We start from the raw sequence: 22,346 nt of genomic DNA, 5'->3' as shown, positions 1-22,346 counted from the left end.
TCTTCCTCCCTACAAAACATTTAACTGGGAAAAATATTTTTAAAAATCACTTACAGTCTCTCAAAATTGTCCTAATGGCATACAGCAAGTGCAGAAACATTCATTCAAGAAAATATACTAAATCTAAGTTAGAATAATGAGAGTCTGTAGCATTTGGCCATAACCTGCTTCCTTCTCCCATCCCCAACTGCATGTTATAGAAACTCTATTATGGCCACTCCACTCCAAGAGGACTAGGTCGCCATTCCTCTACCCAGCCCCTACTTGTATGGTAGAAGCCCTACCCCAAGTATAGCCATGAGAAAACTGGGACCCTGATCACTGCTATCTTAGCTCATTCATAGGCAGAGGTCCCATGCTGGGAGAGGCAAGCTGAAAAGACCAGTAGCTACCACCAGCCCCTTCTAGCACCTGCCAGGGATATCACTCTGGGGAAGCAGGCCACTATCACTATGCCTAGCTCCTGGGAACTCCCAAGGAAGAGGCAACCCAGGAGGATGAAGAGCTTTGCAGTTCTTAACCAGGGTAGTGACTTTATTTGGAACAGAACATAGAGAATTCCATGCCTAAGGGTGTTGTTGGAAACGATGGAGAGCTTGGTAGAGAACAAGTTAGGGGGTACTGGTAGCTTCATGATACTGCTAACAACAAGCAAAATGGCAGAACAATCAGAAGTTTAACAAAAAGAACCAGGGAGGAAAAAGCGACCAAGGAAAACCCTCCCTGGATCACAATAAACCCTGGGGGTTGGGAAGGCTATCCACATGGTCCTACTTAGGAACAATCAAAAACCGGACATGGGTCAGATTGAAAACATTTTCCAAGCTGCACACAGATCCATCAACAAAGGGCAGAAGCCTCACTGGCACAAGAGGCTTAAGCACAACCTCTAACCGAATACTGGCTGAAAAATAAGCTATTCTGACACAGGGGAAAATATTATTAAGCTAGGCTTAATAGATAGATTGATACAGATTATGCAATCTGAAGAACAGAGAGAAAAAAAGTGGAGAAAAATGAGCAGAGCCTCAGAGAAACGTGGGACACCTTTAAGTGCACCAACATACTCATAATGGAAGTACCAGAAGGAAAAGAGAACAAAAAAGGGATAGAAAATATATTCATAACAAAAAAAAACTGAAAGCTTCCCAAATTGATGAAAAACATTAATCTATACATGAAGCTCAACAACCTCTAAGCAAGATAAAAGCAAAGAAATTCCCACCTACATATGTCAAAATTAAAATGTTGAAAACGAAAAATAAAGATAAAAATCTTGAAATCAGTAAGAGCAAAATGACTTGTCACAAGGAGCATACCTCATTTTATTGTGCTTTGCAGATATTGTGTTTTTTACAAATTGAAGGTTGTGGCAACCCTGTGTTGAGAAAGTCTATTGGTGCCATTTTCCCAACAGCACTATTTTTTAATTAAGGTATGTATACTGTTTTAGACATATTGCTATTACACACTTAATAGACTACGGTATAGTGTAAACATAACTTCTATAAGCACTAGGAAACCAAAAAATTCATGTGACTCGCTTTACTGCAATATTCACTGTATTACAGTGGTCTGGAACCAAACCAAATATCTCCAAGGTATGCCTGTACAGGGGAATTCCAGTAATATTAACAGCTAACTTCTCATCAGAAACAATGGAAGCCAGAGGACAATGGAATGACAAATTCAATGTGTTGGAAGTAAAAAGCTGTGAATCAAGAACCTTATATCCAGTAAAACTGTGTTCCAAAAATGAAGATTAAACCAAGAACTAAATATGGATGAAAGCTTAGAGAATTCTCTGCTAGCGGACTGGCTTTGAAAAACAAAGAAACTAAAGAGAGTTCTTCAGGCAGAAAGCAAATGACACCAAACAATAATTTGAATCCTTACCTTCACAAAAATAAAAATAATTGTAAGTGAATACTATAAATAATTGTATGCCAAAAAAATTGCATAATTTATATAAAATTAATAAATTCCTAGAAAGACACAAACTACTAAAACTGACTCAAAAAGAAATAGAAAATCTGAATAGATCTATACCAAGGAAAAATATTGAAGTAATAATTAACAATCTTCCCACAAAGAAAATCCCAGAACCAGATGGCTTCACTAGTGAATGCTACCAAAAACTTAAAGAATTAATACCAATCTTTCACAAACTCTTCTGAAAAACAGAAGACAACGTAATACTTTTCAACTTATTCTTTGAGGCCAGAATTACCCTGATAACAAACCAGACAGACATCACACAAAGAAAATAAAACTACAGGCCAATATCCCTTATGAACATACATGTAAAACTGCTCAACAAAACACTAGTAAACTGAATTCAGTAACATATAAAAAAAGATTATACATCATAACCAAATGGGATTTATCCCAGGAATGCAAGGTTGGTTTTAACATCTGAAAATCAATTAATGAAATACATCCAGTTCAATGGGGAAAGAATAGTCTTTTCAACAAATGATGCTGAGACAACTGAATGACCACAGCAAAAGAAAAAAGTTGGACTCCTACCTCACACCTAAAATTAACTCACAGACCTAAAGGTAAGAGCTAAAATTATAAAACTCTTAGAAGAATAAATAAAACTCTTAGGAATAAATCTTTGTGACCTTGGTTTAGGCAATGGTTTCTTAGATATAACACCAAAAGCACAAGCAACAGAAAAAAAAATTAGATAAATTGTGCTAATTCAAAATTAAAGGCGTTTCTGCAGCAAATACTACCATCGAGAAAGTTTAAAAAAAAAATCCATAGAATGGAAAAGAACCTTAGTAAATCACACTGATAAGAGACTTGCAACCAGAATACATGAAGAGCTTTTACAATTCAATAATAAAAATTCAAATAGCACAATTAAAAACCGGCCAAAGGATTTGAGTATACATTTCTCTGAAAAAGATACACAAATGGCAAATAAGAACATGGAAGGATGCTCAACATCATTAGTCATTAGAGAAGTGCAAATAAAAACCACAATGAATATCACGTCATACCCACTAGGGCAGCTGTAACCAAAAAGACAGATAACAAGTGTTAACAAGTATGTGTAAAAATTAGAAAACGTCAGTGAAAATGTACAATGGTGCAGTCACTTTGGAAAACAGTTTGGCAGTTCCTCTGAAAGTTAAACATAGAGTTATTACATAACCAAGAATTCCACTCCTTGGTATATACCCAAGAGAAATGAAAATATATGTACATACAAAGACTTATGCATGAATGTTTATAGAAGCATTATTCATAATAGCCGAAAGGTGGGAAAAAAAACAAATGTTCATCAACTGATCAATGGATAAATAAAATACGGTATATCCGTAAAATGGGAAATTTTTCAATAATAAAAATGAATTAAGCACTGATACATGCTACAACATGGATGAACCTAGAATACCTGCTACATGAAAGAAGCCAGTCACAAAAGAAAGTATAGTGTATTATTTCATTCATGTGAAATATCCAGAATAGGCAAATCCGTAAAGACAGAAAGCAAATTAGTGGCTACCTAGGGCTTAGGAGGGTGGTAGGAAAGGGATGGAGCATGACTGCTAATGAATATAAAGTTTCTTTTGGGGGTGATGAAATGTCCTCTGATTAGATAGTGGTGGTGGTTGCACAATTCTGTGAATATATTAAAAACCACTGACGTGCACGTTTCAAATGGGTGAATATTATGGTATGTGAATTATATCTCAATAAAGTGGTTTGCTCTTTGTTTTTTGGGGTTTTTTGGCTGGGCCGCGAGGCATGCGGGATCTTAGTTCCCTGACCAGGGATGGAACTCTTCCGTACCCCCTGCAGTGGAAGGGCAGAGTCTTAACCACTGGACCCCAGAGAAGTCCCGATATCTCAATAAAGATGTTTTTAAAAAGCTGACCATCTGCTTCTCTACTGGGTGTGTCTCTTGGCATTAGAGAAGGCCAAAAGTTTCTATAAACTTTTTAGAGAAGCTCAACTAGCTTTTTTTTTTATAAACTAAAGTTGACCCTTGAACAATGCAGGTTTTAACTGCACAGGTCCACTTACACATGGATTTTTTTTCAACAGTAAATACAACAGTACTACATGATCTACGGCTAGTGAATACGCAGATGCAGAAACTCACAGATACAGAAGAAGCAAACAGTATATATGGAAGGCTGACTGTAAGTTATACACAGATTTTCAACTGCGTGGAGGGTTGGTGCCCCAACTCTCGTGTTGTTCAAGGACCAACTGTAGTTCCTTTGCCATAGGAATATAGTCCGTGAATACATGCATAGTCCATGAATAGTCCAATACCAACTGATAGCTCACTGTTGACTGGTTTTATATCCCTGATCTAAGCATTTATATTGTCTGATGAGGCTGAGCCAGAGTGCTGATAAGTAAAGATAGAACTCCACCCTAGACAACCCCTTGCATTAGAGACCTCAGGTTCTGTAAGAATAATTACCTCAAATCAATTCAATGTGCAAGGCTCTGTCCCATATTTCATTAATTCTAAGAAATTCTGTACACTGAGGCCACTTGGAAGAAGTCATAGTTTTTATAACCTATTTACATATATCTCAATTCTCTACAGAATGATACTAATGTTATACTAGATAGAAATTATTAAGTGATACAGTTCATAAGTATCATGGACCAATAGCTGTAGATGCTTCATTTTAAAAAGTGACACTTTCAGAAAAGAAAGAGAGGAAAAAAAGGAAGAAAAAAGGAGTATAAGAGTCAAGAACTCAAGCCAATGGAATGCAAAATGATTATATCTTCCTTTTTATCACCCAATTATAATATGAATCATGCACACTATAATCAGTTATGTCACATGGCATTAGTTTTAATAAAGAACACAGCAAATTGACTTGAAAAGGCAAATAATACCTTCTGGGGGCGTCCCAATGCTGCCGCCAAGACCCAAAACTGCCATCTTGTGAATTCTCGGCTCCAGCATCACAGCAGATTCTTCTCCCCTTTCCCAGTGGGGTATTTTGACAGGCTCCAGGTGGACATTCTCCAGCCCATCTTCCTGCAGGTTTTGGTGCATGATTTGGATGGCTTTTTCTAGGCTCTTGGAACCACTGAGCCTGGGTCCAACAGTATCAACCAGAAGTGCCAATCGCTCATAGGATCTGTTCTGGGCTTTACCATAAACAGCAAGGTTGATGATTGCTTTAGCAACATCTCCATAGCAGGCTATTTCTTCTTTTATTTCTTGAAAAGTCCTCTGAGAGACGCCATTCCCATATACAGCTTTCCCAGAGTTCAGGGATAAAAGATGAACAACACCAACAAATACGAAGCCATGGAACTTCATTTTTTTCCCCAGTCTGTTTTCTTCCTAAAATAATCTAGGTAAGTAAGAAATATGTGTTAAGGGAAAAGAATCTCACAGCTATCTGCCCGTAACCCAGGGACTGCTTTTCAAACAGGATTCCCCTTCCCTTCTCAACTGTTGCCCAATTTCTACCATCAAATTCAGGCACCATAACTCCCAGGAATGAAGAAGAAAAGAGGCAATGATTGGCCTTATTGACAAGGTAGCATGTATTAAAACCACAAACTCACATGTTACCTAGCAATCAGTTTAAAATATGCTAAAAGATTAAAATAAGAAGATAACTAGGAAAGAGAGGAAGAAATAGAGGTAGCAGTGATAGGGCTAGGGCAGTGTTATCTGCTACCCCTTCTTCTAAACACAGTATGATCCAAATGTGTTTCAGAGTTCCCTCTACCTGATATGCTCTCTCCTGTTTGCCTATTGAACTTATCCTTCGAGGCCCTTTCAGAGACGTCATCTCTTCTTGATGCTCTCCCTAACCCCACCCCTTCCACATTTAATCCTCACAACAGTTCTATGAAACAGTTTCTTATTATTGCCTTCATTTTAGAACTGAGGATCCTGGGGTAGCAAGAGATTAAGTAACTTGCCAAAGACACACAAAGGCTTTCCAGCTCTAGAGACCACGTTGTAAACAGTGCTAAAAGTATGTTTGTGGACCCATGCCAGTCCACGATTGTTTTTCACTAGTCTACGAAAGACAAACACAAAAATTAAGAGTAAACATATTCAGTAATGCGCAACACAGTAGCCAATAGTCCAATGTGGTTATTACAATTTAAATTAAATAATCAGCTTCTCAGCCATACTAGCTGCATTTCAAATGCTCAATAGCCACATGAGCTAGTGGCTGTTGTATTGGGCAGCACAGAAAGAACATTTCTATCATATAGAAAGTTCTGTTGAATAGCACTGGCTTAGACACCTTTATAGATAACTGATAGAACAACTATACATTTGTCAAATCTAATGACTAAAAAATGATGCTTCATTTTACTTTTCTACTTCACTATTATATTTTTCAAAAGTATCAGTCTGCAACAAATTCTAAGTTTAAAAATCTGGCCCTTCACCACAGATAATTTGAGAAGCATGGTCATAAACTACTATAAGTATAAACTCCAAATTCAGGCAGCATACAAGGCCTTTCAAAATGTGGTTCCAACAGCCACTTCAACCTCATCTCTCCACCTGCCCGTCTAGAGTGAACACATTTTCATTCTCATTCTCATTTCTTCTCTCTCTCCCTCTCTCTCCCTTTCTCTCTCTCTCACAGGCACACACACATAGCACTTGAAATGTGGCTAGTCTAAATTGAGATGTTTTGTACATGTAAAATATACACCTGATTTGATCTTTAAAATCAACTACTTCATACTTAAGTATAAAAAAAACATAAATATTTCAGATATATTGGATTAGATAAAATACATTATTAATCTCACCTATTTCTTTTTACTTTTTAATATAGCTATTAGAAATTTTTAACTTACATAACATTTATATTTATATTGGACAGTAATGATCTAGCTGCATTGAACTGGACCCTGTTCTTCAAATACCCAGGCCCTTTTATAACTCTGGGTCTCTACATATGTTCATTCCCTTTTATTGCAAGGCCCTTCTCTTCACCCTGGCAAACGTCTATAATGAGAATGCATTAAAAGTCACCTCTTCTGTGAAGCCTCACCAAACAATACCCCAGAGGTACGTGCACCATTTTCTGTGTTTCTACCATAATTAACTATATTATCAACAAATATATTTGTTTATAAATCTGTCTCTCAAAGTCAAATAGGGTAAAATTATTCATCATTGTACCCAGATATAGGCACTCTATACCTTTTTAAGAAGGAATGAATAAGCATTTAATCTCTCTAGGTCTCACCTCCGTAGAGTATAAGAGTGCTTATCTTGCCTCCTTCACAAAGAAGCTGTAGGAATTAAAAACTTGCGATCATATTTAAAATATTTTGAAAAATTATAAAAACTATACATTGCTGCTGCTTTCATTTTTATTATAACTACACTTGACCCTTGAGTGACACAGGTCTGAACTTCCCAGGTCCACTTCTACACAGGTTTTTTTCCCATAAATACTACAGTACTACAAGATCTGAGGTTGGCTGAATCCGTGGATGCAGAACCGGATATGGAGCGCTGACTATGGGACTTCAGCATCCACAGAGGATCCTGGAACCAATACCCCTCCTTGTTCAAGGGTCAATGAATAGCTTTTTCGTTTCTACAGTCACTATACTGATGTTTGTTTTAAAAGCTAAATTTTATTAAGCAATCAAAATATTTCACCAGATTGCAATTTATTCTTGAAAGTACATTTTTCCAATATATTTGGAAAAATGTTCTTGGGGCAAAAAAAGAAAAAAAGGTTAATAAGCCATCTATTAATTGACACTAAACACAAGTATCTACTTCTCATTAAAAGTTCTCTAAGCCTTCTGCAAACATTAATCAACGATTTCATAATACATTTCTAGTGATGGATTAGAATCATATTACGATAACATTGTAGAGATACAGGAGAGCTTAGGGATCCCTAGTCCATATCCTTGTTTTGTAGAAAGTTAATCAAGGCCTGCGTTGTGATTCCCAGGCAGCAGACAAACCAGCAACTACAATTAACCAGGTAAGTGGACCAGCTAGCACATACTTTCTAAAGGATTAAGAATAGTTTTCTTCTAGGAAACTATATGCATTTACATATAATAGAAATTCAATGAAGGATACCCAAATGCAGTCTGAGAAGCGAATACCTAGAATAAAGTATATGTATACAGAGTAGCATCAGAACAAAGAGAAGAACAAAGGGGATCATGAAAAGCTATAGAGAAGACATAACATCTCAGGACAGGCTCAAGAAATGGCTCTGCAGGCAGAAAAGAGTGAATAGTATCCCTCAGAGCGCCACTAGAACATCATCTGTACGTCACATCCTGGTTAAAAGATATTTCCAGAAAATAACAGTGCCTGAGTCTATCATCTTTACATCTTTTCGCATATATGTCAATTGAATTAACAGATAACACATCATTTTGATAATAATATTTAATGTTTCTTAACATGATCAGTTAAATTAATTTTGACACTAAAAAATGATATAATTACTTTAAAACAGAATTCGGTATCAGCGAGTGTTCTGAGTATCTTAACTACACTGTTTCTTCAAATCCCACAAATGCAATAAGTGCTTATTTTTTAAAGTAGGTTAATTTAAAAGGTGATGGTTTGTTACCTTTCAATGGATCAGTTTTTCCCTGAGTATAAAGTTTACCAAGATCAAAGGCACAAAACAATGCATTACATGAGAAATCACCTAGAACACGTGACACAAGTAAACACTAAATACATGTTAGTTGACTCTAAACCTAGTTTTCTCTGGAATATAATCTCAAAATTACCTATGTAATTCTTGGCTAGAATGCATAATGATATATCTCTCCAATGGAGCACTACAAGAACCTTGTTTTATTATTATTTTTAGAAAGGTATATTAGTCCAACTAAGATGTGTTTTCAGTAATAAATAGTAGAAAATAATAATTATAACTAACAGTCTATATTTGAGGAAGTAATAAAAATGAAACAAGATATTGCTGTATCAAATTCCACTCAAGAAAAAAACAAAACATAATATGTAATTTAAAAACACAGGGGGGTCTGGGCAAGATGGCGGAAGAGTAAGACGCGGAGATCACCTTCCTTCCCACAGATACATTAGAAATACATCTACACGTGGAACTGCTCCTACAGAACACCCACTGAACGCTGGCAGAAGACGTCAGACCTCCCAAAAGGCAAGAAACTCCCCACGTACTTGGGTAGGGCAAAAGAAAAAAGAAATAACAGAGACAAAAGAATAGGGACGGGACCTGCACCAGTGGGAGGGCGCTGTGAAGGAGGAAAGGTTTCCACACACTAGGAAGCCCCTTCGCGGGCGGAGACTGCAGGTGGCAGAGGGGGGAAGCTTCGGAGCCACGGAGGAGAGCGCAGCCACAGGGGTGCGGAGGGCAAAGCGGAGAGATTCCCGCACAGAGGACCGGTGCCGAGCAGCACTCACCAGACCGAGAGGCTTGTCTGCTCACCCGCCGGGGCAGTGGGGGGTGCTGGGAGCTGAGCCTCGGGCTTCGGTCGGATCGCAGGGAGAGGACTGCGGTTGGCTGCGTGAACACAGCCTGAAGGGGTTAGCGCACCACAGCTAGCCAGGAGGGAGTCCGGGAAAAAGTCTGCAGCTGCCGAAGAGGCAAGAGACTTTTTCTTGCCTTTTTGTTTCGTGGTGCGCAAGGAGAGGGGATTCAGGGCGCCGCCTAAACGAACTCCAGAGACGGGCACGAGCCGCAGCTGTCAGCGCGGACCCCAGAGACGGGCGTGAGACGCTAAGGCTGCTGCTGCCGCCACCAAGAAGCCTGTGTGCGAGCACAGATCACTATCCACACCGCCCCTCCCGGGAGCCTGTGCAGCCCGCCACTGCCAGGCTCCCGTGATCCAGGGACAACTTTCCCGGGAGAACACACGGCGCGCCTCAGGCTGCTGCAACGTCACGCCAGCCTCTGACGCCGCAGGCTCGCCCCCGCATCCGTACCCCTCCCTCCCCCCAGCCTGAGTGAGCCAGAGCCCCCGAAGCAACTGCTCCTTTAACCCCGTCCTGTGTGAGCGAAGAACAGACGCCCTCAGGCGACCTACACGCAGAGGCGGGTCCAAATCCAAAGCTGAACCCCGGGAGCTGTACGAACAAAGAAGAGAAAGGGAAATTTCTCCCAGCAGCCTCAGAAGCAGCGGATTAAAGCTCCACAAACAACCTGATGTACCTGCATCTGTTGAATACCTGAATAGAAAACGAATCATCCTAAATTCAGGAGGTGGACCTTGGGGAGCAGGATATATTAGTTTTTCCCCTTTTCCTTTTTTTGTGAGTGTATATGTGTATGCTTCTGGGTGAGATTCTGTCTGTATAACTTTGCTTTCACCATTTGTCCTAGGGTTCGGTCCATCCGTTTTTTTTTGTTTTGTTTTGTTTTTACTTAAAAAATTTTTTTCTTAATAATATTTTTCTTATTTTTTACTTTAAAAAATTAAAAAAAAAATTTTTTCTTAATAATTTTTTTCTTATTTTCATTATAAAAATTAATAAATTTATTTTAAAAAATTTTTTAAAAATTTTTCTTAATAAATTTTTTCTTAAAATTTTTTTCTTATTTTTTATTAAAATAGCTTTATTTTATTTTGTTTTATTTTATTTTATCCTCTTGCTTTCTTTCTTTCTATTTTTTCTCCCTTTTATTCTGAACCGTGTGGATGAAAGGCTCTTGGTGCTCCAGCCAGGCATCAGGGCTGTGCCTCTGAGGTGGGAGAGCCCACTTCAGGACACTGGTCCACAAGAGACCTCCCAGGTCCATGTAATACCAAACGGTGAAAATCTCTCAGAGATCTCCATCTCAACATCAATACCCAGCTTCACTCAGCGACCAGCAAGCTAGAGTGCTGGACACCCTATGCCAAACAACTTGCAAGACAGGAACACAGCCCCATCCATTAGCAGAGAGGCTGCCTAAAATCATAATAAGGCCACAGACACCCCAAAACACACCACCAGACGTGGACGTGCCCACCAGAAAGACAAGATCCAGCCTCATCCACCAGAACACAGGCACTAGTCCCCTCCACCAGGAAGCCTACACAACCCACTGAACCAACCCTAGCCACTGGGGACAGATACCAAAAACAACGGGAACTACGAACCTGCAGCCTGTGAAAAGGAGACCCCAAACACAGTAAGATAAGCAAAATGAGAAGACAGAAAAACACACAGCAGATGAAGGAGCAGGGTCAAAACACACCAGACCTAACAAATGAAGAGGAAATAGGCAGTCTACCTGAAAAAGAATTCAGAATAATGATAGTAAAGATGATCCAAAATCTTGGAAATAGAATAGACAAAATGCAAGAAACATTTAACAAGGACGTAGAGGAACTAAAGAGGAACCAAGCAACAATGAAAAACACAATAAATGAAATTAAAAATACTCTAGAAAGGATCAATAGCAGAATAATTGAGGCAGAAGGACGGGTAAGTGACCTGGAAGATAAAATAGTGGAAATAACTACTGCAGAGCAGAATAAAGAAAAAAGAATGAAAAGAACTGAGGACAGTCTCAGAGACCTCTGGGACAACATTAAACGCACCAACATTCGAATTATAAGGGTCCCAGAAGAAGAAGAGAAAAAGAAAGGGACTGAGAAAATATTTGAAGAGATTATAGTTGAAAAATTCCCTAATATGGGAAAGGAAATAATTAATCAAGTCCTGGAAGCACAGAGAGTCCCATACAGGATAAATCCAAGGAGAAACATGCCAAGACACACATTAATCAAACTATCAAAAATTAAATATAAAGAAAACATATTAAAAGCAGCAAGGGAAAAACAACAAATAACACACAAGGGAATCCCCATAAGGTTAACAGCTGATCTTTCAGCAGAAACTCTGAAAGCCAGAAGGGAGTGGCAGGATATACTTAAAGTCATGAAGGAGAAAAACCTACAACGAAGATTACTCTACCCAGCAAGGATCTCATTCAGATGTGATGGAGAAATTAAAACCTTTACAGACAAGCAAAAGCTGAGAGAGTTCAGCACCACCAAACCAGCTTTTCAACAAATGCTAAAGGAACTTCTCTAGGCAAGAAACACAAGAGAAGGAAAACACCTACAATAACAAACCCAAAACATTTAAGAAAATGGGAATAGGAACATACATATCGATAATTACCTTGAATGTAAATGGATTAAATGCTCCCACCAAAAGACACAGACTGGCTGAATGGATACAAAAACAAGACCCGTATATATGCTGTCTACAAGAGACCCACTTCAGACCTAGGGACCCATACAGACTGAAAGTGAGGGGATGGAAAAAGATATTCCATGCAAATGGAAATCAAAAGAAAGCTGGAGTAGCAATTCTCATATCAGACAAAATAGACTTTAAAATAAAGACTATTACAAGAGACAAAGAAGGACACTATATAATGATCAAGGGATCGATCCAAGAAGAAGGTTTAACAATTGTAAATATTTATGCACCCAACATAGGTGCACCTCAATACATAAGGCAGGTACTAACAGCCATAAATGGGGAAATCGACAGTAACACAATGATAGTAGGGGACTTTAACACCCCACTTTCACCAATGGACAGATCACCCAAAATGAAAATAAATAAGGAAACACAAGCTTTAAATGATACATTAAACAAGATGGACTTAATTGATATTTATAGGACATTCCACCCAAAAACAACAGAATACACATTTTTCTCAAGTGCTCATGGAACATTGTCCAGGATAGATCATATCTTGGGTCACAAATCAAGCCTTGGTAAATTTAAGAAAATTGAAATCCTATCAAGTATCTTTTCCGACCACAACACTATAAGACTAGATATCAATTACAGGAAAAGATCTGTAAAAAATACAAACACATGGAGGCCACACAATACACTACTTAATAACGAAGTGATCACTGAAGAAATCAAAGGGGAAATCAAAAAATACCTAGAAACAAATGACAATGGAGACACGACGACCCAAAACCTATGGGATGCAGCAAAAGCAGTTCTAAGAGGGAAGTTACAGCAATACAAGCTTACATCAAGAAACAGGAAACAGCTCGAATAAACAACCTAACCTTGCACCTAAAGCAATTAGAGAAAGAAGAACAAAAAAACCCCAAAGTTAGCATAAGGAAAGAAATCATAAAGATCAGATCAGAAATAAATGAAAAAGAAATGAAGGAAACGATCGCAAAGATCAATAAAACTAAAAGCTGGTTCTTTGGGAAGATAAACAAAATTGATAAACCATTAGCCAGACTCATCAGGAAAAAAAGGGAGAGGACTCAAATCAATAAAATTAGAAATGAAAAAGGAGAAGTAACCACTGACACTGCAGAAATACAAAGCATCCTAAGAGACTACTACAAGCAACTCTATGCCAATAAAATGGACAACCTGGAAGAAATGGACAAATTCTTAGAAATGCACAACCTTCCAAGACTGAACCAGGAAGAAATAGAAAATATGAACAGACCAATCACAACCACTGAAATTGAAACTGTGATTAAAAATCTTCCAACAAACAAAAACCCAAGACCAGATGGCTTCACACGCAAATTCTATCAAACATTTAGAGAAGAGCTAACACCTATCCTTCTCAAACTCTTCCAAAATATTGCAAAGGGAGGAACACTCCCCAACTCATTCTACGAGGCCACCATCACCCTGATACCAAAACCAGACAAAGATGTCACAAAGAAAGAAAACTACAGGCCAATATCACTGATGAACATAGATGCAAAAATCCTCAACAAAATACTAGCAAACAGAATCCAACAGCACATTAAAAGGATCATACACCATGATCAAGTGGGGTTTATCGCAGGAATACAAGGATTCTTCAATATATGCAAATCAATCAACGTGATACATCATATTAACAAACTGAAGGAGAAAAACCATTTGATCATCTCAATAGATGCAGAGAAAGCTTTTGACAAAATTCAACACCCATTTATGATAAAAACCCTCCAGAAAGTAGGCATAGAGAGAACTTTCCTTAAAAAAATAAAGGCCATATATGACAAACCCACAGCCAACATTGTCCTCAATGGTGAAAAACTGAAACCATTTACACTAAGATCAGGAACAAGACAAGGTTGCCCACTCTCACCACTATTCTTCAACATAGTTTTGGAAGTTTTAGCCACAGCGATCAGAGAAGAAAAAGAAATAAAAGGAATCCAAATTGGAAAAGAAGAAGTAAAGCTGTCACTGTTTGCAGATGACATGATACTATACATAGAGAATCCTAAAGATGCTACCAGAAAACTACTAGAGCTAATCAATGAATTTGGTAAAGTAGCAGGATACAAAATTAATGCACAGAAATCTCTTGCATTCTTATACACTTATGATGAAAAATCTGAAAGTGAAATTAAGAAAACACTTCCATTTACCACTGCAACAAAAAGAATAAAATATCTAGGAACAAACCTACCTAAGGAGACAAAAGATCTGTATGCAGAAAATTATAAGACACTGATGAAAGAAATTAAAGATGATACAAATAGATGGAGAGACATACCATGTTCTTGGATTGGAAGAATCAACATTGTGAAAATGACTCTACTACCCAAAGCAATCTACAGATTCAATGCAATCCCTATCAAACTGCCAATGGCATTTTTCACAGAACTAGAAAAAAAATTTCACAATTTGTATGGAAACACAAAAGACCCCAAATAGCCAAAGCAATCTTGAGAATGAAAAATAGAGCTGGAGGAATCAGGCTCCCTGACTTCAGACTATATTACAAAGCTACAGTAATCATGACAGTTTGGTACTGGCACAAAAACAGAAACATAGATCAGTGCAACAGGATAGAAAGCACAGAGATAAACCCACGCACATATGGTCACCTTATCTTTGATAAAGGAGGCAAGCATATACAGTGGAGAAAAGACAGCCTCTTCAATAAGTGGTGCTGGGAAAACTGGACAGGTACATGTCAAAGTATGAAATTAGAACACTCCCTAACACCATACACAAAAATAAACTCAAAATGGATTAAAGACCTAAATGTAAGGCCAGACACTATCAAACTCTTAGAGGAAAACATAGGCAGAACACCCTATGACATAAATCATAGCAAGATCCTTTTTGGCCCAACTCCTAGAGAAATGGAAATAAAAACACAAATAAACAAATGGGACCTAATAAAACTTAAAAGCTTTTGCACAGCAAAGGAAACCATAAACAAGACCAAAAGACAACCCTCAGTATGGGAGAAAATATTTGCAAATGAAGCAACTGACAAAGGATTAATCTCCAAGATTTACAAGCAGCTCATGCAGCTCAATAACAAAAAAACAAACAACCCAATCCAAAAATGGGCAGAAGACCTAAATAGACATTTCTCCAAAGAAGATATACAGATTGCCAACAGACACATGAAAGAATGCTCAACAACATTAATCATTAGAGAAATGCAAATCAAAACTACAATGAGATATCATCTCACACCAGTCAGAATGGCCATCATCAAAAAATCTAGAAACAATAAATGCTGGAGAGGGTGTAGAGAAAAGGGAACACTCTTGCACTGTTGGTGGGAATGTAAATTGATACAGCCACTATGGAGAACAGTATGGAGGTTCCTTAAAAAACTAAAAATAGAACTACTATATGACCCAGCAATCCCACTACTGGGCATATACCCTGAAAAAACCATAATTCAAAAAGAGTCATGTACCAAAATGTTCATTGCAGCTCTATTTACAATAGCCAGTACATGGAAGCAACCTAAGTGTCCATCATCGGATGAATGGATAAAGAAGATGTGGCACATATATACAATGGAATATTACTCAGCCATAAAAAGAAACAAAATGGAGGTATTTGTAGTGAGGTGGATGGAGTTAGAGTCTGTCATACAGAGTGAAGTAAGTCAGAAAGAGAAAAACAAATACAGTATGCTAACACATATATATGGAATCTAAGGGAAAAAAAAAAAAAAAAGAAAGGTCATGAAGAACCTAGTGGCAAGTCGGGAATAAAGACACAGACCTACTACAGAATGGACTTGAGGATATGGGGAGGGGGAGGGGTAAGATGTGACAGGGTGAGAGAGTGGCATGGACATATATACACTACCAAACGTAAAATAGATAGCTAGTGGGAAGCAGCCACATAGCACAGGGAGATCAGCTCGGTGCTTTGTGACCACCTAGAGGGGTGGGATAGGGAGGGTGGGAGGGAGGAAGATGCAAGAGGGAAGAGATATGGGAACATATGTATATGTATAACTGATTCATTTTGTTATAAAGTAGAAACTAACACACCATTGTAAAGCAATTATACTCCAATAAAGATGTTTAAAAAAAATAAATTAATAAATAAAACTAACAATAGGATTAAAAAATAAAAACACAGGGACTATACATAATTTGTACATAATTTGTACAAATCTGATACATAATTTGTACATTCCTAGCAAGAAATAGAGTATTATAATAAAAATTTAAAAAGTGAAATATACAGACAGAATAAGATTAAATAAAAGCCAATAATCAAGGACAACTTGAAGAAATTCTCTCCTAATTCACAGATTTAGGATCACCATACAACAAGAAATTCATTCTAGAACTGGAGTCAATCCGAGTGAGAAGGATGATCAAAGACACCAGTATATTTGCATGAAAGGACTAAAACACTAGCCCTCCCCAGTGTGAAAAGACAGGCCAAAAGTAGAAATATTTTGTTGTATAAAATCAAGAAGGGTTTGGAAAACATGAATACAGATTTACTCGCCAAATCTTTTCATACTTGTACTAGGGGATAGCCCTAGTATCTCAGAGCTACTTTTAGGAAAATCAAAATGTACAGTTTTACACAGTAAGTGATAAACATGTAAACAGTTTACCTAAGAAAAAAAGAGGATCTGGATAAAATCATGAATGATACAGTCATTGGAGCTGAACCCTTTTAAATCTACCACACAATATTGGCACCACACTGACCTAAGTATAGTTTCCTATGGGATCACCAGGAGGGTTTGCTGATCTGAAAGACTGTTAGTCTGCCCTGTCTCAGAGATAGAAAATGTCCCTATACAGTCATTTCAGTCAAATAAAATTAAGCAAGCTATAGTATTTTTCTACAGTCTGCAAGGGGAGTAAACAATTCTATGGTGATCAACAAAGACAAATAGAATTATTGATCTCAAACATTTCCACTTTATAATTGTAAATGGTGCTTTGTTTTGGGTCATAACTTCATTTCCCCAGTCATTTAACAAAAATGTATTGAGCACCTTACCTATAAGCACCAAAGACACAATTTAAAGATAATATCCATACCCTCAAAGAGCCGCCAAGTATAATAAAGACACAGATAACGTGAAAACCCTATAACTGAGGTGGTTACAAGCTTCTGTGAAAACAAACTGGAGGAGGGGATTAGGAGGAGTTTCCTGATGGCATGTGAAAAAGGCGAGAGTGGCACTGAAGGAAAGATAACCCAACAGAAAAAACAAACCATGCAAAGATACAGAGGCTTTACAAAACATGGGCTATGGAGAAAATGGCAAGGAGCTGGATGATAAGTAGGGGGAAATGGTGGAAGATACAGCAATGATGGAAGGAATTATTCCCCAAGGTCTGACTAAAAAGGTCTACTGTGTGAAGCTTCAAAGTGGAACACAAACCCCCAGGGCGCTGTTAACAGGGGACTTAATGAACAGTTCCCACCCCTTATGCAGCCAGGAAAAGGAAAGAAGGAAGGGATTCAGGGAGAGAGGGAAGCGGGGGGTGGGGGGGGGGGTAAGAAGGAAGGAAGGAAAGATAGTTTTCTTTCTGATCTTCACTATGACCTGCTCCTTAGCACAAAGAATCTACACAGATTCCACATTAGGACAAGGACAGCATGTGAAGTTCCTCAAAATCCCCAAACAAGCCACTACTTATTACCTATGTGGTTATTCCTTGGAATTTTCACAGAGGAAAAAGTAACCCATGGTTACAAAAGATGCATTAGTCAAATAATTCACTTACAAAAACACTCAAGATTTTATTTATTTAAAATCCCTAAAATACTAATAATAACCCAGTTGACCAAAAAAAAAAAAATCTAGCACACTCTTGAGCAAATTATAGGACACTTGAAATGTCTAAACTTAAACTGTAAAACATTTTTTTAAAATACTCTATTTTTATACACAGAAGTTTGAAGTCATTGTTCCTTTACTTGAATTCAAACTGGGGGAATATTAAATGTTATACTCTTCAAAATCTTAAACAACTATTTTTAAAACTCATGCTGTATCATGCCTTTGAATTCAGAAAGTTATATATTCAAAGGAAACTTTGGAGCACTATTTGAAAAAAAGACTTTCTTTTCATATATTGTGTTCATGATCCACAGTTACAGATTATCTTTTTCACAAAAAGAGATAAAATTGAAATGTCATTTTCATTCTTTTCTACTTAAATTTGGAAGGAAACTTAAGCAAAACCAACTTTTCGTCTGCTGTGAATTACATTCTAATAATAGGTTTATATTTTGAGGAAACAAAACAAAACACTTTGCTTCTATTTCTAAATCTTTTTCCTAAAATATTATTGTTTGAAAATGTCTCAGGCTATGATAGAAATGCCAGGATGAATAGATTAAGTGAAGTGGAAAAGAACACAATGAAAAGAGAATGTGCTGAAAGACAGAAGGAGTAAGATTTAGGAACTGAGATTTTTATCGACTTTTTTATTGTGTCACTTTTTTAAAGACTGCATATACTACTTACATGAAGACTTAGATATTTCCCCTAAACCTACCATTGCTGAAAAGGATTCACCGATATAAATTTAACTCTTCATCTTCAGCCTAGATTGCGTAACAGATATAATGGCCAGAAATGCCAAATCCTAGCTCAGACACTGGCACATCAAAGTTCACTTCCTGACTCCCACTAACGCTCCTAGATTTATAATTAGCCCTTTAACCATCTTAAGGAAGATTCTTTCCTTTATTAAATTCAAAGCTCAAACAATAGTGGGCTTCTACTTTCCAAAGCTTATATCCCAATTATTCATTCAGTCCTTCAAGAAAGCTCACTGAGAACTTACTATCTGCCAGGAACTGTGCAAGAATTTGGAGAAGACATAAAATTAAGCAAGACTCAGTTCCTACTATTAGTAGGCACTGTTAATTATTTAATATCCATCCCTCCCTTTTCTTGCTAACCAAACCTGGATTTTATTTGGGGTCAAAGTGTCCAGCCCCATTAATCTAGGCCAGTTGTTCTTAATATGAATGGCAGTAGTCCTAGGAGATGTTCTGTATATGCAGTGGTGGGGGGGAGCATTTTTGGTTGTCACAAAGGTGTGGAGGTCCTACTAGGAATTAGTGCGCAGAGGCCAGGGACACTAGACATACTGCTATGGTGGGGAAAATCCTGTCTACTAAGAACTCTCCTGTATTCCATAAAGATTTTTTTTTAATGTGAAAACCTATTATTTGAGACTTACAAACAAAAATAGTTCCTGTGCAGTTTTAATGCAAGTTGACTTTTTCAAAAAGCAGCTACCACGTATATCAAGGGAGGACTATACGTGTTTTGCTCAGGATTTTACCAAGAGCTGTTCATCGTTTCAGTGCAACGCCGATGACGACGCTGCTCCTGGTACTGGAAACACTGTCACCACACTGTCACCTGGGCCCGTCTGCATTTGTTGCTGTCACATTCACCATGCAAGCATCTGACTACTTCATTACGTCATCTAGTGCAGTCATGCCTGGGAATGTATGTTTTGAAGTACTTTATTATAAAGTACTTTCCTTTAATGGTTCCTTTACATGACAGGAGAGCACACTGATTTACTTGAAAATATGTGGAAGCATATTATCTATGATGCTTAATTCAGGATAATAAAGCAAGCATTATAAATTATTTGTTTTGCTTTTTTTTTTTTTTTTTTTAAAGAGGCATTGCATCTAATAGGATGGAGAACTAGTGATTTAAGTGAATTCAACAATTCTCTTCCTCACTCCTCCAGCCTACCTTTTAGCCGGAGGAGGCCCTGTGACCCAGTTCTACTCAAAGATACTCAAACGGAAGCAGCTGACAAGAAAATGGCCACAATTCTAGAGCTGCATCAGCTACTTTGTAACCATGAGGGCAAGTCCAAGAGTACTGGTCCTGACATCACTGAGCAGCTAAACCAACACGGGCACCAGCAATTTGTCTGTTACACGAGAAAAATAAACTCCATTTGTTATTGCCACTGTTAGCTGGATTTTCTATTCCTTAAAGCTGTGATTATATTTCCAACTGCTATGGTACTTTCAGGGCCTCTTGGGGATCCATAATTAAATACAGTGTTTATACTAATTAATACCATAAGTGTAACAGGGAAGAACAAACCTGACTCCATATTGGATCTGTTTCTTTTACTTTAACCTTGGTATTCTATTGTTTTTGCTTCAAGTTAAGAATGTTGCCTATAGCCTGAAATATACAGGATAGCCCATTCTCAAGGTTCTGACTTTTAAAGGTTTAACACTTTTCCATTCACACAGAGATAAAAAGTTGCAGAACAGAGAATAACACTTGTCTTGTTGGAGGTTTACAGGAACACTGTGACCTGACCTAAGAGGGCAGCTGCAAGAACAAAGAATTCAGACACCAAGAAGTTTGCAGCAACCAACAACACCCCCTCCCTCTTGAGTATAAAGAAGCCTGAATTCTGACTCCGGTAAGACGGTTCTCTGGGACACTAATCCACCACCTTCTTGGTCTACTGGCTTTCCAAATAAAGTTACTAGTCCTTGCCCCAGCAACTCTTCTCGATTGACTGGCCTGTTGTGTGGTGAGCAGTACAAGCTTGTACTCAGTAACATAAGCAAGGCCTAGGAGCCGGCATACGGTCTACCTAGACTTCCCATGTGCCCTTAAACTCTAAATATCCAACACCAAACTCAGAATCTTGCCTTCCAAACCTGCTTTTGTTCCCCGCCTCTAGTCAGTAAGTTAGAAACTGCAGTGTGTTGGATTCTTCCCCCTCCCTCAGGGAAACAGGTGAACAGTTGGCAAGTCCTGTAACTCCACCTTCAGATTCTTTCTTGACCCATTTCCCTCCTCTCCACACTTACCATCACTTCCCTAGCCCAGAACCTCATTATCTTTCATCTGAAACCCTTCCACATGCATCTCCCTGCCTTAAACTCAGGTCCCTTTCCAATCCGTGTTTCATACTGCCACCAGCTTTATCTAGGGAGCCAAATCGAATGACTCTTTGGCTGAAAGCATCTGTTGCCCCGTTTACTGTTCAGTGTTCTGCATGTGGCTTGCTTCACAATCCTTCCCTGTCGTTCCCCTCCCCCCCACCCCCGATGATGCAGCCCTAATGGGTGTTTACCATTCCTTGAAGTCACAGAACACTCTTTACACCTAATTTTGCTCATGCTGTTCCCTCTGCCAAAAATGCCCTTTCATCTTTTCTCCACTTGGAGAAATCATGATCATGACCAAGGTCCTGCTCATCTGTCCCCAGCTCCAGACAGAACCATTTGCTGCCTTTTCAGTAGTGCACTGCATGCTACATGTCTTTGTGTCTGTCACCCTGCTGGACTATACATCACTTTATAGCAATAATACTTTACTTTTATAGAATTCACCAAGCACGTTCTCTGAAAGGAATGTGTTTTGTATACTAAGCAAAGAGCACAATACCTGTCAATAAATATTTGCAGAATAAATGAATAAATTCATCAAACAAGTAATAATATTTCACAACAGAAGTATACAGCTCTGATTCATCACTTTAATGATTACTTTTCCTGCATCAGACACTAGTTTGCACCTTTCAACTACAGCATATTCACAACTTTCTTTCATAAAGGGAGTCAAGAGACCTGGGACTTGGTCCTGGCTGTCCCTCTCTAGACGCATGGACCTTGAACAATTGATTCGAAGTCTCTCTTTATGTGTAAAATAAAGGGTTGCATTCCAGCTCTAACATTCTATCATGGATTTTCTTAAATATTTAATATCACACTTTTCTTTACACTCTATATTAGCACATGAATAAATCACCTTATCCCATTTTGTCTCCTCCCACCAGCCAACTGAAATTGAACTCACAAAGGTCATTAAGGATGCCCTTGTTCCTAAATCCAATAACAACATTTCAGTTCCTATCGTACTTAACGTTTGGAACATTTAACATTGTGGACAGCCTCTCCTTTTCCAAATACTCTTCTTTCTATATTTCTACTCTCCTTCCCAATCTTTTTTGTAGGGTCCCTTTTTTCCATCTATCCTTTAAAGTTTATTATTTCCTAGGGCTTTCTCCCATGACCCAGGATAATAAGGCTTCATTAAATGTCTCTGCCACTTAACATGTCATCCTGAATAAGGTATGGGCATTGAGGAAACAAGGGA

General features: G+C 38.1%; 1 protein-coding gene across 10 annotated transcripts in view; it reads right to left on the bottom strand.

The window, feature by feature from the left end:
* The window catches only part of CPQ (carboxypeptidase Q), a 501,324-nt gene that overhangs the window by 387,204 nt on the left and 91,774 nt on the right, over nt 1-22,346 (bottom strand). For all 10 annotated transcript variants that reach the window (XM_082432729.1, XM_082432726.1, XM_082432732.1 and 7 more), the window contains exon 2: nt 4,882-5,348. In XM_082432729.1, the coding sequence (XP_082288855.1) occupies nt 4,882-5,314 (433 nt within the window). In that variant the 5' untranslated portion in view covers nt 5,315-5,348. The remainder of the gene's footprint in view (nt 1-4,881; nt 5,349-22,346) is intronic.

The sequence above is a fragment of the Balaenoptera physalus genome, assembly GCF_965194825.1.
Source record: "Balaenoptera physalus genome assembly, chromosome: 17".
NCBI classification, from domain to species: Eukaryota; Metazoa; Chordata; class Mammalia; order Artiodactyla; family Balaenopteridae; genus Balaenoptera; species Balaenoptera physalus.
This window is presented reverse-complemented; position numbering and strand designations above follow the sequence as displayed.